At 35.3% G+C, this 15,094-nt stretch overlaps 1 protein-coding gene across 1 annotated transcript; it reads left to right on the forward strand.

Annotated features, from left to right (window-relative positions):
• The first annotated feature begins 17 nt into the window (after positions 1–17).
• pstpip1a (proline-serine-threonine phosphatase interacting protein 1a) lies at positions 18–14,990 on the forward strand. The gene is made up of 15 exons (XM_065283096.2): positions 18–296; positions 1,446–1,546; positions 1,633–1,707; positions 1,823–1,857; positions 1,947–2,053; positions 2,335–2,397; positions 7,816–7,920; positions 8,046–8,091; positions 9,443–9,522; positions 10,206–10,304; positions 10,967–11,063; positions 11,471–11,558; positions 12,066–12,145; positions 12,431–12,543; positions 13,656–14,990. Exons 1-15 carry the CDS (start codon positions 264–266, stop codon positions 13,785–13,787), a joined length of 1,254 nt encoding a protein of 417 aa, XP_065139168.1. The 5' UTR covers positions 18–263; the 3' UTR covers positions 13,788–14,990.
• The last annotated feature ends 104 nt before the right edge of the window (positions 14,991–15,094 follow it).

A 15,094-nucleotide genomic window follows, 5' to 3' on the forward strand; every position in this document is an offset into this window, starting at 1 on the left:
AATGCCCACCACGTCAGATGTGTCACCCTATCTATTATTCAAATGGGAGCAAACGCGAGCCTATTATCTGTGAGGCAGTGCTGTCTGTGGTCACTGACATCATAACTTCCTTATCTGAGTCAAACCTGAGCACCACAAGAGTACCGTGCAATTTTCTTGCATAAGGCATCGTTTTATTTTCTTTCATTTATCTTAGTTCCTTTGTGGCTTGTTGTGCTCTCCGTGTGTCTGTAACGAATCTTCCGCTGTAAATAGTTTTCGGAATGACACCATTACTGTTTAAAGATGCATTTTGGGTAAGTGAACAAACAAATTTAAATCATCGGGGAGTTTAGCACATTGCTTTGTATATGTGGGCTTGCATGATTGATGGAAAACATATAGCTTATGATGATTGAGAGGTTCAGCTTTAATGTGCACTTGACTTTAAAGAGTAGCCTATATACCTTGTGCTTTTTGATTGCAAAAAGTAATGCAGCACAAATATCTTACAAGTTGAATTGTTGAACTTACGAGTTACAATCAAGTTGCAGTGTCTTAAACAACAGTCATACAATAAATATATCTGCCATCATTGAATATGTTTTCCGTTTAAATGAGGGTTTCGGTTTAGGTAGACAATAGAGGATGAAAATGGACTCGCTTATCTTAATTTGAAGATATCAACCTGATTAAATTGAATATGAAAGGTTTTCTAAAACTAGCTGTAATATTTGTTGTTGTCTCTTTTTCAGTTCCTTACTCAAGAATGTTACAAAGCATAGTGATATATATTATATCGGTACATTTATGTATTGTATCACAGAGGACATTACAACAGCTATCAATGGGCTTCCTGTTGAGTGGGTGGCTATGTACTCAATATGTAACTAAATTTTTTGCTTTGGTCTTGGTGTTCATGAATCTACAAAGAAATCTTCGCTGTAAAAAAAATCCCTGCCTTAATTTTTTTTGTTTATTCAACTCAGATTTACAAGTCATATCAACTTACTATGATTTATCTTGACTTAAAATGTCAACTTCATTTTATAACAACTCCTCTCTTGTCAAGATAAATAATAGTAAGTTGACATAACTTGTGAATCTGAGTTGAATAAACCAAAAAAATGAAGGCAGGATTTTTTTTAAAGTGTAGTAGATCCTTCTTTCTCTTTCATGTTTATTTCTTAAAAACCTAATAGCATTAATGCTAAACGTCGAGCCTAGAATTTCACAGGCTTTTGGAATTAAGCTCATGCAAATGAATGGAAAAGCTAAGGTGTACATTTCCTGCATGGGGTTAAAACATAATTCTGAATAAAATATACCACAGAATGTTTCCGCAAGGCCAGAGCTAACTTCTGTTTTGGTTACACTGTAACCAAGGCCGACCAAACAGTGTGTTTTGTACAATTAACAATTTGAAGATGTTTTTAAAAATATATATATACTCCTCTTACTTTCAGGGCCCAGATTTTACCAGTAACATCGGATATGAAGCCCTTATCCAGAGACTATGCGATGGCCGTCGAGCGTGCAAAGACATGGAGGAGCTCCTAAAAATGAGGTATCAATAAAAAATTGATTACGAGAAAGCAGCTGTCTAGTTGTGCTATTTAATTAGATTTGTAATGGTGTACTTTTTTTCCTCAGAGCGATGGCAGAGGATCGGTATGGCAAAGAATTAATAACTATAGCACGCAAGGCAGGGGGTCAAAGTGAAATTGGGTAAGCAGATAATTCAAAGTGCATTGTGTGTTTGTTGTCAGTCTGTGGTTTCAATATTTTCATTCAAGGCATTGTTTGTGAGCATACATTTACATGCATTGCTTTTGTTCTCCAGAACTTTGAGGGCATCTTTTGACCAACTAAAAACTCGTAAGTGACATCGCTAATAAATAAAAAGTTGACAATGCATCAGCTACATTTTGTGACATCACTGACATCTATGCTATTTTCTCACCTAGAAATGGAAAACGTCGGAAATTTGCACATCCAGCTCTCAGCGATGTTACGAGAGGAGGTGAAACGTATGGAGCTATTCAGAGAGCGACAAAAGGAGCAAAGAAAGAAGGTGGTGTTTCATGTGTTCCTTTACTTAATGTATGTTGATGAAAAACTGTCAGCATTTCACACCCACAAACATACACATCTCTCATATGAGGCTACTGTAGCCTATGATGCTTTAAATAATTCCTGCAGTTTTTTATGCATGCAAGTTTGTGGTCAGTGAATGCTGACGCACGTATACACTCACACCATATAGCCTGTTTTTATAACTCTCACTGTTATATGGCTTCACATGCGAAATGAAACATTGTGAAACGATTTCTTTGAAATGTTGTCTCGCAACAGTTTGAGGCGGTCATGGAAAAGGTTCAGAAGATCAAGGTGTCTTTATATAAGAAAACCATGGAGGTGAGTGCTGCATTATGATCTTCTGGTACTGTACAGCATGTATCCTGTATTTGCCTAACAGACACTGAAAGTTAAATATCAGGAAGAGGAAGGGTGAAAGAAGTGATTTAAATCATGCATGCATTAACCTCATAGCAACTAACCTGCAGGGCACTGAATTTTGTAACTGTCACCCTCAGGAAATATCACTTCTATATCCGTTGCCAAACTTTCTATCTTGTTCTTGCACTTGTGAACATTTACACATGTTCACGTGTCTTTCAAACTTCGCTTTCTCTCTTCCTCATATATTTGCAATTTCCTGAAAACAATCCGTGCTAATTCGTCTAACTGAAAATGCAAAGATAAAAGTGCATCTTGACAATTTTTTTGTGCTTCAGGAGACAGTGGACAAAGGATAAATCATAAATATAGGAAGGATAGGAGTAAAATCAAGTAAGTTAAGGGGAATGTGGCAAATTTAGATTTAATTGGGCAAATATGAAACTGAAGGTGGTGGTTTTACAAAGTGGTTGAAGAAGTGAATGGTGTGAACCTCAAAAGACTATGAACCTGAATGCTTTGTTGAGTAGGGCACATTGCCGAAAATTGACCAGTTTTACACTTTTTAGATATATGTGTAAGCTCAAACACATAAGTGCTGTGCTTCACCAGTTGAGATACTCTTAGGAAGCTGAAGTGCATCTGAATCTGAATAAGTATATTTTATGACAGCAAAGTGGAGGAAGTGCATCCTTCGAATTACAGGTGAATAAATTAGATCCTGATTTTATTTTAGTTGACTTCAGTTGGTGTGTTGTACACATTAGTTGAATCACAAACAATGTTTTAAATGACTTAATCCAGGAAGAGGAATCATAAGTAGGAAGGGGAAAATGACACAAACATTACGAAAACCAAAAAAGTACAGAACTAAAGGAAGTTCCGTCTATCTCTATAATTCATTAACTATGTAAAGCCCATGATGTCTAATCATTCAAACCATCTGGTCAGGTGTCCTTTTAATAGATTGTGAGGAACTGGAACAAGGTCGTGAAGGGAACATTTGAATTCTGCAGTATATACAGTTAGGACTTTTGTTATTAAATGGACACTCCACTTTTTTTTGAAAATATGCTCATTTTCCAGCTCCCCTAGAGTTAAACATTTGATTCTTACCATTTTGTAATCCATTCAGCTGATCTCTAGGTCTGGTGCTAGCACTTTTAGCATAGCTTAGCACAATCCATTGAATCTGATTAGACCATTAGCATTGCGCAAAATAATAACCAAAGTTGTGATTTTCTGGGCAGATATGGCTAGGAACTATACTCTCATTCTGGCGTAATAATCAATGACTTTGCTGCCGTAACATGGCTGCAACAGGCGTAGTGAAATTACGCAGCGCCTGAAAATAGTCCCCTTGGTTATTTTGGCCCTGTCTCAAATGGCACACTCCAGACTTGTGGTCCTCATCAGAGTAAACACTTTGATGACATCATAGAGTGCAGACTTTAGGGACCCTTGATGTGACTCCACATGGGTGCGCCGGAGTCGTAGCCTAGAAATCTAGACGCACCCTAGCGGCCGCAAAATATATTTGCTGCCAGGGTTTAGTCTAGGCACTCACAATACACTTAACAGCTCCAAAAACCAAAATTTGGTCAGGCCAATCACATCGTGTGTAGCGTCTGTGGGGCGGGCTTAACATGATGACGACAGAGCTGCAACGAATGGCTGCTGCTGCTAGCGAACAGCTTTCTTTTGAAGCGGCTTTGGCCGCGACTCTGGAGGACTTAGACTTATGTTTTTCTTTGAGAGAAGAGCAAATAACCCTACTGAAGTCCTTTTTAAGCGAGAAAGATGTGTTTGGAGTTTTGCCGACTGGTTACGGTAACTACGTCACGTTCTTCGTTGTTCTCATTGGTCATAGCGCTATCCTATTGCGTGCAGAGGCATTTTGAGGGACAACCTTATATCCCGCCCCTTGCATTGAGCCGTTTGTGTGAAGAGTTGCCAGACCTTACATCTTGATGTAGGTCTGGCTAACCAGGCTACCGGAGTCGTGTTTTGGGACAGACTCGAGCGTCACGCCGGAAATTGGAAGAGAAGTTGCCCGTCAGTGTGAACTCCTCCCTTCCGTTGTCTGATTGGTCTGATTGCTCTTTCGCAAGGACTTCTGGGTTTGTAAAGTGCACGAAGCCTGCTGCAGTGAGCAGAGGGGGCGCTGATGAGCACACTTCAAAGTGTAAAAATGACAGATGGGATACCCTACGGACTCATAGACTAAGCGAGCATACACAATTTAAGGCCACGGGACTGAAAGTCCACATGAAGTGCGCCATTTGGGACAGGGCCTTTCAACTGCGCCGCCGTGTCACATCAGCAAAGTCCTGATTATTACCCAAAATGAGAGTATAGTTCCTAGCCATATCTGCCTAGAAAATCACAACTTTTAATTTTCCATCAGTCTTAGTACACGATGTAACTACAGAAGAGTCAAGTTTTAAATAGGAAAAATATCGAAACTCTCTGGTTATTTTTTAGCGCAATTCTAATGGTCTAATCAGATTCAATGAATTATGCTCAGCTATGCTAAAAGTGCTAGCGCTAGACCCGGAGATCAGCTGAATGGATTCCAAAACAGTAAAAATCAAATGTTTAACTCTAGGGGAGCTGTAAAATGGGCATATTCTCAAAAAAGTGGAATATCCCTTTAATAATTTGGTGATCAAAATGGGATTAGGCCTACTACACTCTCAGAAAAAAGGTACAAAAATGTTGTCACTAGGGTGGTACCTTTTCAAAAAGCACACTTTTGTAATTATAAGGTGCACACTGGTACATCATAGGTACACATTGGTACCAGTACCTCATAGGTACATACGTATCTGTACCGAAATGGTACAAATTAGGACGTTTTAAAAGATACCGTCCCATTGAAAATTTTTGTAGATTGTTTCTGAAAGTGTAGAAATACATGTTTGTGTAGCTGAGGTCATGAAAAGAGGTGTTAATGTGTAATGAATAACCCATCACACAAGCTCTGGTATACGGATGAGGTTTAGAGACCAAATGCTATTTATGCAATCTATTTATGATCTGTTTATAAAGTAGGTGAGAGAAGTAATATTTGTAGATATAATGGTTAAAACCCAGAATAACAATAATACCAATGAAACTTAAAATAAAGAAAATGTAATAATAATTGAAAAACCTATAAAATGCCACTAATGTGCAAACATGTGCAGCCAAACATTTTGACTTCTGTTTTAATAGAGTGCAGGAAAATGAAGTGTCAGCATATTTCTAAATGCCTTTTAAGGCATTTTCTGTGTCTATATACACTTTTAGAACGAATGTGTTGAAAAACAACATATAAGTGTTGATTCTGGGACACTTGCGTCCCAGAATATCCACCCATCTCTGTGTTATTATTGAAACAACACATTTTGTGTTACTTCTAACACATGTTGTGTTATATGTAAACACAAAATGACACACAATGTGGTAAAAGCTTAACGCACAAAGAACTGTAAAAAATGAACACATCCTTTCTAAGAGTGTATATGTATATACTGCATATATTGTCCAGTCTTAAAGTGAAAGTCAACTACAGGTCCTCTATAGCGGTAGTGGAAAGTTGATGTACTTATCTGATAAAAGAGTCCATCTAAAGGTGTTAGTTTTAAAATAGCTTAGTGTCAGAGACAAAATCTGCAGGAAGTAACATTCAGCTGCTGCAGCTCTCTTTTCTTGTCCATTCCCCTTTCTAACCATACAGAAGCAGTTGAACCAGTTGCATTTAAGTGCTTCTGTTTCTAAGAATAAATGTTAAATGAAAAAGTGCATCTGACATGTTTTCTTGAGCATTTATTATCAGGCTCTTATGTTTAGGTTCAGTAATTTCACTTAAATGGCAATAAAAAAGCTTATTAATCAGTAGGCTACTTGAATTTATTTTCACAAATGTCACTTAAGTCATTACATTGGTATTTAACAAATTTGACTCTCTTTGCTGCAAAACCACATGCAAGCTTTTTTGGCAAAAACCTCCACTTCCACTGAAAAGCCACTTCTTTAAACAAAGCATAGGCCAGTAAACAATTGCACAATCACTAAATATGTAACTAGAAACTAGAATTGTAATGAAAATAGGAATATAAAAATTAACCCACATGGCGCTGTTATCCATGTGACTGCCACATTCGGTTTGTATTCAGGTCCAAGTACTCACAAAGGACCCAAGTTTGAATGTGATCCACAGACGTTCGGTGGATTTAAAGAGCAAGTATTTGATAGATGTATAATGTGTGCAGAGAGCAGTCGTTTTATATTTCTGATGAATAATATAGCAGCTTTTGCATCTGAGCTCCTCATATGTTCTGTTATGTGCACTAATAAACATAAGAGCCTGGTTTCACAGACAAGGCTTAACTAAAGTTTTTGAAAAAGATGTTACTGGTGTGCATCTTGAGACAAATAAATGGCACTGGCATACTTTAAGATCTATCAGTGCAAGTTATCTTTAGTTAAGACAGCTCAAACATATGTCTTAGTTAGTGCTGCTTGCAGAATAAAAGTTCAATTTGCATAATATATATGTGTGCACTGTTTATAATAATTATGTTTACATAAATTCACACACATACATGTATAATTTTAAGAAAAAAATATATATTTATATAATAATTATTTATATTTATATATTATATAGATTATATATAAATATAAACATGAATACTATATACACATGCAAATGTTTCTTAATTATATACATGTGTGTGTGTGTGTGTGTGTGTATTTATACATAATTATTATACACAGTACACCCACATATATTATGTAAATAAAACCTTTATTCTGCAAACTATTAGTCACGACTACTTGTGAGGTAGCACTAGTCTTAGTCTAGAACTAGGCCTTAGCCTTGTCTGTGAAACCAGGGGAAAGCTTAAAGTAATATTAAAATGGGTAGAAAGTCTGTATATTTATCATTATTAATCCATGGTTATTGATCATATTTGTGTTTGTATGTTTGAGGAAATTCAGAGTGTGTAAGTTTGGAGTAACCATGAGTGTACGTTTTTTGTAGTAATGTAGTGTATTCCTTTTGTCGTGATCATATGATATCAGAGTTAAACAATTGAGCTAGGAAGTGAGTTTATTGTTACAATGGTTAAATCTGAGCTATAGGTTTCCTGTAGTCAGGTCAACAGTATCGATTCACACATTTGAAAAACCTTTTAGTTTCACAAAAGGGTTTTCTGTGGGGAAAAGGTTTTTCACATTATAAAAAGGTTCTTTAAAGAACCGACTGAATGTTTATGTGAGGAACACAAAATGGTGCTTTATGGCATCGCTGTGAAGAACCGTTTAAGCACCTTTATTTTTAAGAGCGCAGACTAACAGTGTCTTACCTTGTACACATTTTCTTAGTCTAAAAGGACGTATGAACAGAGATGCAAAGAGGCTGATGAGGCTGAACTGACTGCTGAAAAGTTCAACAATACTTTAACCGTCACACCTAAACAATGTGAAAAGGTAAATTAGGATTATATTCTCTATGTCTTTTTTTTTTTTTACTATGAAAAATGTTTTGTTTTTATGAGGAGACTTTTGTGTTTATATTTTTCATTAACTTTTGTTTTTTTTTTGTGCCCTAACAGACACAAAACAAAGCAAAACAGTGTAGAGAGGCAGCCACAGATGCGGGTGAGGAAAAAAACATTTGTTAATTTCACAACACTGCAGACTCTGCTACAATACTAGCGTGAATGAATTGTCACAACGGAAACTGCCAGTATACAGTAAAGCCTATTCCTGTTTCCTGCAACATTTAAAAACTTTCACAATTACAATAAACACTATAAAAACTGAAAGTTTGGGCTGCACGCTTATGACAAAAATCATTTATTTACCTTGATTTTGTAATTGTGATTATTATTGTTGATTAATAGTCTTTAAATTGAAGTTTTGAAATGTTTTATAACTTTTGGTGAAGCTGCTGCATGGTAAATTCTAAATTTTCAAAATTAAATAATATAGTGTAAATAACAAATAATTATGGGAGTTATGTTGTTAGTGAAACATTCAAAACCAATGGCTAAAGGACACATCAGCTTATCAATTTTAAAATTTCTGATTCACCACTGTCTTTGGTGCTCAAACATACTGCTGAAACACATAGAAATGAGCACAAATGGACAGCTGTAATTGAGACTTTTGACAATTCTGTAATTGTTTTACCCGTAACTGTAATCCTGATTAGTTTTTCGGTTGATTGTGCAGCCCTATATGAAAATATAAAACTGCGGTCAAGTTATTTACAGAAAATAAAATTCTTATCCACCTGTATCTTGACGTAAATGTGGGTGCCGCCATCTTTGAGCTTTCCTGTTTATGACTTCTGGTGAGCCACTAAAGCTAATGATAGTCTATTGCGAAGGACACAAGTGTGTCGTTTTGACTGGCTGTTTATTGTTAATTAAGAAATCCAGGAAGACAGACATAATTTGTGCAGTTAGGGGTTGCCAGTAAATCTCTACAAAACATTTGTTTTAACCATAATCCATGCACAAGAACTGAATGTGTACTGTATGTGGCGCACATGCAATCATGATCTGTATTCACAAATACATCCAGTAAAACCTTTCATAGAAACTGCCAGTAAACAATAAATACAATAACTGTTTAAAAACAACTAATATTATGCTGATAAAATATTCTGATTAAGCTGATTTATTTATTCTGCTACTATATATTATTACAAAAATGCGATTACAGTATAGAATATATACAACATAATCTGCTTAGTTAATGTTTATAATAGTTCGTAATGTGTTTGCACATACTTTTGTTACGTTTTAAATGAAAAAGCGTAAAATAGCATTAAAACAGGTGTTTTAAGCAATATACAAAACCACCAGTGAAGAAATTATAACTTTATTCCTAAAACAATGTCAATTGACTATTTTTTCTTGGTTTAGGTTCATAATACCTGTTGTTTTATTGAAATTTCCCAGCCTTGAAAGCTATGACATTTGTGTTTATTCATTCTTCACAGAGAAGCAGTACATGTCAAACATAGAACAGCTAGATAAGATTCGGCAGGAATGGGAAATGACACATGAGTGCACGTGTGAGGTAAACACACTCATACACATTAACTCGTTATACTGTATAACTGCTTGATATTTTCCATAAAGGTTCTTTTTGCTGAGTTCATATTCAAATGAACTTCCCCTTTCATTCTTCTCTTTTACCCACAATGCACCACAAACCACAACTACTAAAATAAGCAGTAGAATGTTCTTTGTTTTGGCTTTTACTGATAGTAATCAGATACACCCAACATTAAAGGAATAGTTCACTCAAAAATGAAAATGTTGTCAACCTGTATGAGTTTCTTTATTAAGACAAAAAAATATTTTGATACATGATGGTAAGCACACAGCTGACGGTATCCATTGACTTCTATAGTAGGAAAAACAAATACAATACCGTCAACTGTGTGCTTACCATCAATTATCAAAATATCTTTTTTTTTGTGTTTAAAGAAACTCATTTATCATTTAAAAGCTTTATTAAAATTAACTTTTGGCAGATGCCACTTAGATTGCATTTCAAACAATAATTTTTCATCAGTATGTGTGTTCCTTGTGGTCAAACCCAGGACCTTTGCATTGCTAACAAAATGCTCTACCACTTTTTAGAGCAACACTTTATTGTTACAAGGTTCAAGTCTAACTTATAGGTCTTCAACAATTTATAGTTTGCATGCTGTCCGTAGGCATAAGGATTCTGAGATGTTCTGTGAATTTCTTCAGGTCTTCCAGCAGCAAGAAGACGATCGCATAAACATTCTGAGAAATGCTATTTGGGTCCATTGTAATCACTTCTCCATGCAATGTGTCAAAGATGATGAGGTCAGTAACTTTCATTATGGTAATACTAAGAAGTTCTGTTTTTCAAGGATTACTACATTGATTCATTATTAGTCACGAACATATTAAGGGTAATGTCTGTAACAGGGTCTGTTAATGGGGTAATGTCTGGATCAGGCATTTAGTACCAGATATTCAGAAATATTTGTGTTTTTCACTTAAAATACAATTTGTAATGATCAAAAATATTGCATTAAAGGGCACATGTTATGCCCATCTTAAAATACCACACAGAATTTTTTTTATAGTATATATGTCCAAAATTCCCCTTGAATGCAAATGAGCTCACTTTACCAACAGACAGTGAGCGCTTTCGGCTAAAAATAAATCTGATTCCTGTGTACACAGTCTGAGACAATAGCATATTAAGCTGCATTACAACATGCAAACAAACACATTTAGTTAAGTTTTTGGGTAAAAATAACCAGTCAGTCAGTGGCCGCGGGCGGGCTTTTTTAGTGTGATGTCACAATAACAAGAGAATAAAAAGTATGTCTAAGGAGACAATTTTTGTAATTGTACTGTTGTTCTGTAAACACATGTCCAAACACCTTGTAAAAGTGGATTTTTGCATAATATGTGCTTTTAAAACCTTGTCTTGTAGTCCAATTGTACCTTTTTAATGAACTAATACTTTCATGCAGTGTTATGAGGAAGTGAGGACAACTTTAGAAATGTGTGACATCCCAGCAGATATAAACAGTTTCGTTAACATGAAAAGCACAGGCACCACTCCGCCAGGTAAATGGTTTATCATTTTTTTGTTCTGATATTATTTTTCATAAAACCTTGCAGTAGAATTCTGCACTTTTAAATGTAGCATTCATGCAAGCACAACCTATCACAAATCATCGTTCTTATCACGACACAATTTTTGCGCAATATATTTCTGCACTAACTGGACTATTATGCCACTTCTCCTGGATATGCTGTGAACAGTATTTAAGTGTTTTTTGTTGGCACAGTACTGGTGTTTTTGTTTTGTAACATTCATGTTGTGTAATAGCGTTGCTGTGTAGTGCATGTATGTGCAAATTTGCACTGTAGAAATGCATGCTCAATCATTGGCCATTAAGGCTATTCTATATTATATGATCAAAGTGATGTGGCCCTGTTTGCTTAGTAAAGTCTCTTAACTGTGTCCGCAGCGCCCATTGCATTTCAGAACTTCTATGATAAAGAATCCTCAGCGGACAGCAATGGCACGGCACGTTTTGGAGGGGGCGTTATAAAGAGGTATGTTTCCATATTGTGGGTCTGCAGGTTAATGTGCAAGACATACAGGCGGTAAACAATGGAGACGTGTAGGAAGCAGAGTACTATATATAGAATATGGGTAAAATACTGGTGGTTCACCACTAGCAGACTAGTCACACTTTAACAGATTATGAAATATGATATGCAGGTTTTTGTTGATGTTATCTATTAAAACCCCTAGTGCGACAACACAACCCTTGCAAGAACAAAAACTCAGAATTTTATAAAAAAAAAGAAGGTAAATTAAAATAGGGGAGGGGTTGGGTGAGATGATTGACAGGACAGGACTGAGGGATTAGGCTCAATTCCATAGAATTTGAAACGTAGGTATTGTGCTTAACTAACATTGACAAAAATATTAAAAAACCTGACAAGCTATTACTTAGTGTAGATATCTATAATAGTTTACTGCATTTAGAGTTGATATTATCGTCTTTAATTACTTAAAAGAATCTGTTTTAATTTGTTTTTAACATGTTTTAATAGGTTTTCCCATCTCTTGCAATGCAACACTGCAATTGGTTTAAAGAATAATACAGCTGATGCTCCGCCACTGCCACCTACTGGTTCGTGTTACAATATCATATTGTCTTTTAACGTCTCTGTATCATACATTTCTCATACGTAAAAACATCACATATATATTTGATAATAAACATAAAGTCTAATATAACATTGTATCTAAGTTTATTGTCTAAAATGCCATTGCATGGTAGATTTCTCATTGTTTTTTTATGGTAGATGGTGTATGTTGCAGTATTTACCACCAGATGGCACTGTAGCCCACTTTATAATTGAATTGTCTAGATCTAATATCACTCGTTTATTCTTCGTCATGTTTTATTTCTCAGCTGAAAGCTCAGATGGTGTGTATGCCTCAATTCCTGGATTTAAACCAGAAACTCCAAATAATGTTGCCTTTCAGATTGATAAATACCAGGCTCAGTATGACTATGTTGCTCAGGTAAGAAGGCGTTATGGAAAATAGAGTAGGGGTGACGTATTTTTGTAGGCCAACCCGGAAGTTAGCGGGACACTTTCATTCGCAAAATAGCCCATTAATTTTTGTCAAACTTTTGGATTGTCGCAAAAAATAAGCTCTATGTTTAACAAAAGTTAAAGACACTTGCACGTTTTGTCCAACAAGTTAATCTTCACAGATGAATACAAATTTTATGAGTTTTGAAGTGTAAACTGGAAATATAAAAGGCCAAATTTTGACTACAACGTTTTTAAAAGTTGTGTTCATTTGTGAAGACTAACTTGTTGAACAAAATGTGTAAGTGTCAAATACATTCGTTAAACACAGAGCTTTTTTTGCGATAATCCAAAAGTCTATGGGAAAAATAAATGGGCTTTTTAATGAGGGTGGTGCAGTGTCTCGCTAACTTCCGGGTTAGCCTACAAAAATTACGTCATTCCTGTGGATATGCATAAGTATACAGATTCAATTGTAAAAAAAAAAAAAAAAAAAAAAAACAGATTCAATTGTGACTTTGACATGTTTTGTACTTTTTGTGGTCAACATACTGAAACGTTTTTGTTTTTTTTTGTTTTTTTGAGTCCTTATTAAAAAATAAAAAACTGGTTAGATTTGTGCTTTTTTAGAGTTCATATTTTGCCAAGCTTTAATATTTATATAAAAAATATTTTTGAAAATATTTTGTATTTTTTCTCTTACATGTCATTACATCAGGAATATTATCTGGTTAATTTGTTACTTTTGTTGGCATGTTATACATAAATGTAAATATGGTGATTATACACCATTATTCCAAATTTTGCTATTAGCAATACCTAAAATCTATTGATAATCAAGAAAGCTGTTAAATGTATGTAAGCATTTCCATGTGTTTATTTTATTTTTTCATTCCCTGGCTAATGTAAAAAATAACATATATACATAAAGAACAGTATTTAGTAAAATTATAAAATATAAAACAATAAGATTTGCAAGACAATTTGCTTAGGATTCAGTTTCAGTTTGGTAGTGGCTGTACCCCAAAGCAGAAAAATGTTAGCATCCTGTTTTGGACCGTCCTGTAAGTCATTAAGGGTTAACTCATTTGTTTACAGGGTGTTGATGAGCTCTCCATCTCTGTGGGTGAGGTGCTGCTTGTGGTGGAGCAGGGAGGAGACGGCTGGTGGACGGTGGAGAGAGATGGACATACTGGACTGGTGCCAGGCTCCTATTTGACAAAGATATGAATCCAGAGCGGGAGAGGACCTGAGCACACTGGACAGTCTCTGACTGTTCTTAAATGCCCATTAATAGCAGAGTGATTAAAGGAGCTGTGTGTAACATTGAAAAGCACAAGTTTATCTGATACGTTTTATATTTGCAGTGTTTTTGTTGATTGCAAATTACAAACCTGCTCATCTGTAAAGAGGTTGCGTCCACCGGAGGTCGCATTAATGGGCAATTGCGCTCTCATCTAAGCAATGTGGCAACCGAGCTGTCGAAATACAGTATTAGGTAAATTGGCAGTGGCAGGATCACACAGACCAAAACCAAAATCCGATCAGTAAGTGCTATTTCAAAAAGACAACTGGCCACAGCATTGATTTTCAGAATAACTTTGCACGTTTCCTTAATATCTACAAATATATTATAGTAATGTTTTGATTTATTAAAGTCAAAATTTTACATACAGCTCCTTTAAGGATGCAAGTGGGGGGTTTCTGTTTGCTGATCAGCATTTACAGTACACTCTTAAAATATATATATATATAAGGTAAGAAATGGTTATTTTAAATGAATGGTTCCTCTATTCCACTGCTGTAAACAGCCTTTTTGCATCTTTATTTTTAAGAGTGTAACAAATCTATAGTGAGAATCTATAGGATTATTACGCCGTTATTGGTGTAATAATGGGATTAATTTATTGTTTTATTGAAAGGTTATTATTTATTGTGAATAATAGACAATGATCTAGCCATTAGAATTGTTATGATTTTAGTTTCTACAAAAGATGATTTATGCACATACTGTACATACTGTACAATTACAAAACTCAGGACTATGTCTATATTTGATGACTTTGTGGTCAGCTAGGATTTTATCCAAGAATGTATCGAAGTTTATAATGTTGTAATTAATCAACATGGTGGCATAATTTGCACAATAAAGTGGTGCAATGATGGTTCCTTTATAGCCATTGCCACGTTTCTCACACAGAATTTCTCATTTATTGTAACATTATACAACAGTTATGTTTTTTCACATTAACATTATTGGTTGGAATCAACATGAGCATATTCACATATGGGTTTCCTAAATGTAATGATGTTTGGATTGGTTTGAAGGCTATGTACAGTACTTTCCATATTGCAAAGACACCATGCAGCATTGAAAACCAGTTTGCTGAGTGTATCCGTGTAACAAAAGTAATGAAATGAGCCTGGGACAAGCTTTTTAAAATTTAAACAGACTTACCTTCTTTCTTCCAGCCTCAAGTTTCATAAGTGGCTAAGAATTGTCTTTTTTAGGTATTTGTTAAAGAGTTACAGCAAAC

The sequence above is a fragment of the Paramisgurnus dabryanus genome, chromosome 9 (assembly GCF_030506205.2).
Source record: "Paramisgurnus dabryanus chromosome 9, PD_genome_1.1, whole genome shotgun sequence".
NCBI lineage: Eukaryota > Metazoa > Chordata > Actinopteri > Cypriniformes > Cobitidae > Paramisgurnus > Paramisgurnus dabryanus.

Coding starts and splice junctions, on each gene's coding strand:
- pstpip1a (XM_065283096.2), top strand. CDS start 264: ATGACACCATTACTGTTTAAAGATGCATTTTGG. Junction 8,092..9,442: donor AGAGGCAGCCACAGATGCGG/GTGAGGAAAAAA, acceptor CATTCTTCACAG/AGAAGCAGTACATGTCAAAC. Junction 11,559..12,065: donor GGAGGGGGCGTTATAAAGAG/GTATGTTTCCAT, acceptor ATGTTTTAATAG/GTTTTCCCATCTCTTGCAAT.